Source organism: Podarcis raffonei, chromosome 6 (genome assembly GCF_027172205.1).
Source record: "Podarcis raffonei isolate rPodRaf1 chromosome 6, rPodRaf1.pri, whole genome shotgun sequence".
Classification (NCBI taxonomy): Eukaryota; Metazoa; Chordata; class Lepidosauria; order Squamata; family Lacertidae; genus Podarcis; species Podarcis raffonei.
In genome coordinates, this window is record NC_070607.1 from 34,274,146 (window position 1) to 34,280,505 (window position 6,360).

General features: G+C 42.0%; 1 protein-coding gene across 1 annotated transcript in view; it reads left to right on the forward strand.

The window, feature by feature from the left end:
* Positions 1-5,712, forward strand: part of PIGK (phosphatidylinositol glycan anchor biosynthesis class K) — a 102,962-nt gene extending 97,250 nt beyond the window's left edge. The window contains exon 11 of the mRNA XM_053392014.1: positions 4,294-5,712. Within this exon, the coding sequence (XP_053247989.1) occupies positions 4,294-4,410 (117 nt within the window). The 3' untranslated portion in view covers positions 4,411-5,712. The remainder of the gene's footprint in view (positions 1-4,293) is intronic.
* Positions 5,713-6,360: the final 648 nt, after the last annotated feature.

Genomic DNA, 6,360 nt, shown 5'->3' on the forward strand with positions numbered 1-6,360 from the left:
AGAAAGAAAGAAAGAAAGAAAGAAAGAAAGAAAGATAGATAGATAGATTGTGGACCTCGGCAAATTAGGCAATTATTGTTACATAAAAGAAAGGGGTTTTAATAGTTCATGGGATAAAAGTCTAGAATGTGGCTTCATTGCAGAAAGGGAAATCTGATAGCCTTCCTGTGCCTTAATTATAACTCCAAGAAATACTCAAGTCTCTGCCAGCTTGGCACTTTTTGTTGTATTATCTCTAGGTTAAAATCCCACCTTTATATTTCCTCAGATAGGATCCGCACCACTTAGATCTTTATATACTAAAGTCATCTGCTTTTCTTATTCCTTCTGCTGCTACCAGTTATTTCCAAATTATTATCTTCTTTACCTAATATCACTTATAGCTGAGTTTGGACTATGGGATGGATGGACTAGGAAACTTAAAAGTCTTATTTACTAAATCCTATTTATAGTATCAGAAAATAGGCTTATGCGCAGCTTAGATGTTAAATGAACACTTTGTTCTATTTCTTTATTTTGCATTAGCAGTTCCCTTAATTTGGCCTTTCCCCAATGCTGAGCATATTGCTAATAGCAGACAGCTTTGTGGGGCTCCACTGCTGCCTTGACCTCCGGTTGCTTGCACTGCTGCTTACATGAAGGGGGTGAGGCTGCAGTGAGGTCAGTCTGTTGCAAACACAATGGCAAAGCCAATCTGGCACACCCACCACTGTGCTTCCACCATGCCTCCCCGCCTTCTCCCTCTACCTCATGGTAAGCACCAACGATGCAACAAACTGGAGGTCAGTTGTGCGTCACTGCCTCACCACGTTATAAGCTCCTGCATATTAATCACTATGCAAACGAGATTGAGATGCATGTGTCCTAATATGACGCAAATATATTTTGGGGTGCAGAATTTATTCACATTTCTGAAATTCTATAAATAGCGTCAATACCTGACTGTATAGCGAATTACAGCTAGGCTGTATGCTTGTAAAAATCCAGCAGCTGCTTCCATGTTAGCAGGTGCACTTTCCCTGGCAGCTCCAGTTGTAAAGGCAATTGCTGGCTTATCGTGTGTATCTTGGTTTCCACCAACCTTTTCCCATGCAGTTGCGCAGACGCCTGTGAAATCGCTTTTGGTGTGAAGCAGTTGCTCCTGACTTTTTACCAGGGGACCAGCCTTTACTCTGTGCATTCATGGACCTTTGAGCTCCTAAAAATGCTGTAGTGTTGTCTTTTGTTTCTTAATTGGCAGGAAACTTAAAGGAGGTGGTTAGGAACAAATAACAAATGGAACAAAGAATGGAGGGGTTTCTATGACCCAGTTAAAGGCAAGTGCTCCCCATGCGAGTGGGGTCAGGTAAAATGTGCAAAAGGGTAAGGGGATAATAACTGGAAGTTCAAAGAGCAGTGGCAAAGGCTCAGTGTTTATAAGCTCAGCGTCACAACTCAAGAGTTGCAAGATTTAAGGGGAAACTGCAAAGCCAACAGACCTATGTTACAAAGGAGCAAATATGAATAATCCTCTGGGGGCTAAAATTGACTGGGTCATCTACCACAGCATTTAAGAACAGAAAATGAAGGAATTGTATGTGTTAGTTAAGGAGTTCAAGGTGGTAGAAAAGGTCAGAATTGAAAGAGTTGGATATCAATGGAATGAGGCTCAATAATGTCTACTTAAAGGTAAAGGTAAAGGTAAAGGTAAAGGTACCCCTGCCCGTACGGGCCAGTCTTGACAGACTCTGGGGTTGTGCACCCATCTCACTCAAGAGGCCGGGGGCCAGCGCTGTCCGCAGACACTTCCGGGTCACGTGGCCAGTGTGACATCGCTGCTCTGGCGAGCCACAGCCGCACACGGAAACGCCGTTTACCTTCCCGCTGGTAAGCGGTCCCTATTTATCTACTTGCACCCGGGGGTGCTTTCGAACTGCTAGGTTAGCAGGTGCTGGGACCGAGCAGCAGGAGCGCACCCCGCCGCGGGGATTCGAACCGCCGACCTTTCGATCAGCAAGCCCTAGGCGCTGAGGCTTTTACCCACAGTGCCACCCGCGTCCCTTAATGTCTACTTGGGTAGATCCAAATTCTAGGTTACCAGAAGCTTGCAGGTGCAGGGGTTGTGATGCTCCAGGAAAGATAGAAGTTCTAGGGTCAACAGCTTGTCTCAGGCTCCAAAGGCATAGGTAGGATGGAAATGACCACAGTGCCCCTTCCTTAACATATCATCTCCCATTTGGCTATTGGCGCTTGTATTTTATGATGACAATGAGGTTACCCATTTGAAAGGTTAATGCTGTCCTGTTGTTGGCACCAGATGTCCTTCTTTTACTCCTCTTGCTATTACCAGAACATGGGAGGGAACAATTGGCCGGTGGGATGGGCATGTGAACTAAACTGGACATAGTAATACAGATACTCACCAACATGCTTATTCACATGTTGTGCTGTCTACCACTGCTGTTCACACTTGACCAACAATCTTGTGTGGCTCTCCAGATAAGTTCTGCTACTGCATTGCTACTGCTATAGCTTGGGTGCAGCCCTGCATGCAGTTTTCGCTCTGTAAATCTCTAAATCCCCAATGTCAAGTCATATTTATTTCTTAGAATGCAGCACATTCACCTCTTCCAGCTGTTTTTCTTTTTGCTGCCTTGCCGTCTTTTTTAAAATATCAATAATGTATCCAGTGCATTTCAAAGCTGCACTGTTCAGCTTTGAACAGATTATTTATGTGCTCTTGAATTCAAATATAAAAAGCATTCCTTTCGCCAGATCTCCCTTGGAATTTCAGAGCCCAGGAAGGCAGTTGGGGTGGCAGCTTTGGTGTGTTGTATGACAAGATGTAAAACCTTCCACCGGGGTCACCTTATAAATATTTATTCCAATAAATTTCTTTAAAGAAATTAAATTATGTGTTCTATACAAAATAGACGAGAAAGGCTTTTAGTGTCACTGGCTGCAAATTGAAGTCATTTGTCTAGGAGGGTCAGGTGCCACTTTGTGGTAAGGATTTGTCTGAGATCCAAGTGAAGAAAGATTGATAGCACAAAGAGATTGATGAAATGAGCAATGCAATATGCATATGAAGTTCTGGGTTAATTAGGAAAATTTAAACCAGAAAGGTTCTTTTGTGTGAGGTGTAGGAGCTGTTACTTGGTGTGTGTATGTGTGTGTTCAAATATATAAAAGGATGTCACATAGAGGAGGGAGAAAGGTTGTTTTCTGCTGCTCCAGAGAAGCGGACACGGAGCAATGGATCCAAACTACAAGAAAGAAGATTCCACCTAAACATTAGGAAGAACTTCCTGACAGTAAGAGCTGTTCGACAGTGGAATTTGCTGCCAAGGAGTGTGGTGGAGTCTCCTTCTTTGGAGGTCTTTAAGCAGAGGCTTGACAACCATATGTCAGGAGTGCTCTGATGGTGTTTCCTGCTTGGCAGGGGGTTGGACTCGATGGCCCTTGTGGTCTCTTCCAACTCTATGATTCTATGATTCTATGATTCTATGATTCTATGTGTGTGTAGGCTTGATATTTTGGGAGAAAGTGCATGTGAATACTATTGGGGAGACTGATTGGAGCTTCATCCATTTTATCGTTAATGAGAGTTGCTTAGCCATTCATTTGCAGTTGCCTGTTTTCTCATTACTATAAACTACAGAGTTGTCTGCATCATTCATTGCTTTAAATACTTTTTTAAAAAAAGTATTTATCCCTATCATTTCATTGAATCATGTTCCTATAAACATTCTGAAAAGGTTCTGGCCTCCTCCCCTTCCCCTGACAAACCAGATTGTAGTGGTACCTGACATTTGTAGACTCGTCCATAGCTAAGGAAACTAACCATTCCATTCTACTCTGTATAAAATTCAGTGCACAATCCTCTACAAATAAAATAGGTGTTTGTGTGTGCACACGCACGTACACACAGTATCTTTGACACCCGAAAAAGAGAACTAAAATAGTTGCTTTATCGCACTATGATGTGGTCTACCTGGGTGTAATATATTGCCACATTTCAGCGTATTTCATCAATATTTTTGTTGATCCAACAGGAGATGTCTGTTGTAGCACACAACAACAGTCTTGTTCTGGGGCATCTCTCAACCCTCTGAGATAGACGGGGGGCACTAGGGGCTACCTGAGATGGGATTATCGAGGGCAGACAGGGAGCTTCCTCTTCTTTTGTGAGCAGATACCTCCACTGGTGCTGTTATCACCCAAAGAATCCTGTGCTTTTTCTTTTTAACCCTTATCTGGTAGTGAACATTGAATATTAACTTTTTCCTTTCCTTTTTGCTTTTCGCTTCGCAGAAACCAAAACAGAAAGACTGGCATCCTCCCGGAGGGTTTATCTTAGGACTCTGGGCGCTCATTATCATGGTCTTCTTTAAAACCTACGGAATCAAACACATGAAACACATCTTTTAGACCCTTAGAGCAATCAAGATGTTTTGCTCTGAATGCATCCTTGAATAAAAATAAGGTCTTCTACCGGAAAATTCTTCTCCACCACCCCACTTGTTATGATACTTGCACATTTTTACTTTGTGTTTTGTATTGTTAAATGCAGCTGTTTAATACCCATTTTGAACACATTTTGTAAAACTTCCAAGGACACAGTGAGAATCCTTCCCTCCTTCTCCATTGAAATGAATGAGCAACCTAACTTACAGGAGTAAAGGCACTCCAAAGAGGTAAAAGCAGGCTTTGTCTTATCTTAGTTTGCTGCAGGGAGAATAGCATTTGCATCTACTATACAAGGAGTATTCAGGGTGGCATTGCCCTGCATGTGCACTGCAGAACAAATTGTAAGTTGTAAAAAGATTATTTTTCTCTCTCCACTTCTTCTACAACTATTACTACTACTGCTGCTTCTTATGTAATCATTACCCCCATCACTGAAATGAAGGTCTAGACAATATGCAGAACCTTATTTAAGATGTCATTTTATCAATATAGACTTAAGTCACTTTGCGGACTTTTGCAGTGACATATTGAACACTTGCTCAACAGAAACAAAAATACCGTAGGAAATATTGATTTCACTCTGTTAAATACAGCCCTTTAGATCAATCCTTTTACCTAGGGCAGTTTTGCTTCTTGGATTCCAAGAATGATTAGAATTGGAAACAAAAAAGGCCCAAAGAAAGTATTTCCTGGACCTGCTTGGTGAGAAAACCCACGCACTGCCTCGTGTTCAGCAGAAGGATATTCTGTCTGACTTTCCGAAATCACTTTATGTTCTTCAGTATCTTGTTAAGAAGAACAAGTTGTTAAAAACGAGATTCATGGGAAAAAATCCATTAGGACTATGTACTTGAAAACTGAGCTATACGTTTTGTTGTCGTGTGTATTATTTATTTGTTCTTTGTGTTCTGCTCTTCATGAATTAAATCTGTTCATAGAAAAAACAAAAGAAGGAATAAGAATGGCTTTCTGCAGAATGATTTGGGGTGGACCATAATAAGGCTTCATGCAATTAAATTTATTGGTTACTAAATATATCCTCATATGGAGAGACTCCAATATGGAAGGTTGCCACATTAGAGCATGTTGAATTTTTGAACTTTTGAATTCCAAAAATGAGGAGTGCTGAAAAGTTGTAACATGACTTGGGAATTCCAAAGATATTTTGGTTAATTTAATATTATTTAGTTTTGCTTAGTAAGTAAAATGTGTGTAAAATTGCGTAGAAATAATTAAAAATGATTGCCAAGTCCTTTCAGTTAATCTATTTGTTTGTTTCTTTGGCATTACTTAACCTTTTCAGAAAGTAAAATTGTAATTTTTTTTTCTGCAAACAGTTTATGGGCTTCTTCATCAAACATAGACTTAACAAACTAAATGTTGTTCAGTAGCAGATTTAACCAAAAACATATTTTTAAGACTGCTCACTGAAGAAATTTGCAAAAATTAAGTTTTCCCCTCTAAGATGACACGCCCTAAACATAGCATTCAATCTGTATCACTGCAGTATTTTTCGTTCATGAAGTTGGGAGTTGTGGATTGCATATAGTTAACGTGCTGCTCTGGGCTCCTCTGAAGGAAGATGCAGGGTATACCGTGTTTTTCGCCCCATAGGACGCACCGGCCCATAGGATGCACCAAGTGTTTTTTGGGGGGGGGGGAAATAAAGAAAAAAAATTTGTGGGGCTGGCAGCGGGGAGAAGCGCTCTTCTCCCCGCCGCCCGCCTTCAGATCAGGTCCGGGGATAGCGGGAAGACGCGCTGCACCTCCCAGCTGTCCCCGGAGCTTGTTGGGCAGGCAGCGGGGAGAAGCGCTCTTCTCCCCGCTGCCTGCCTTCAGACCATGTCCGGGGACAGCGGGAAGATGCGCTGCGCCTCCCAGCTGTCCCGGGAGCTTGTGGGGCAGGCAGCG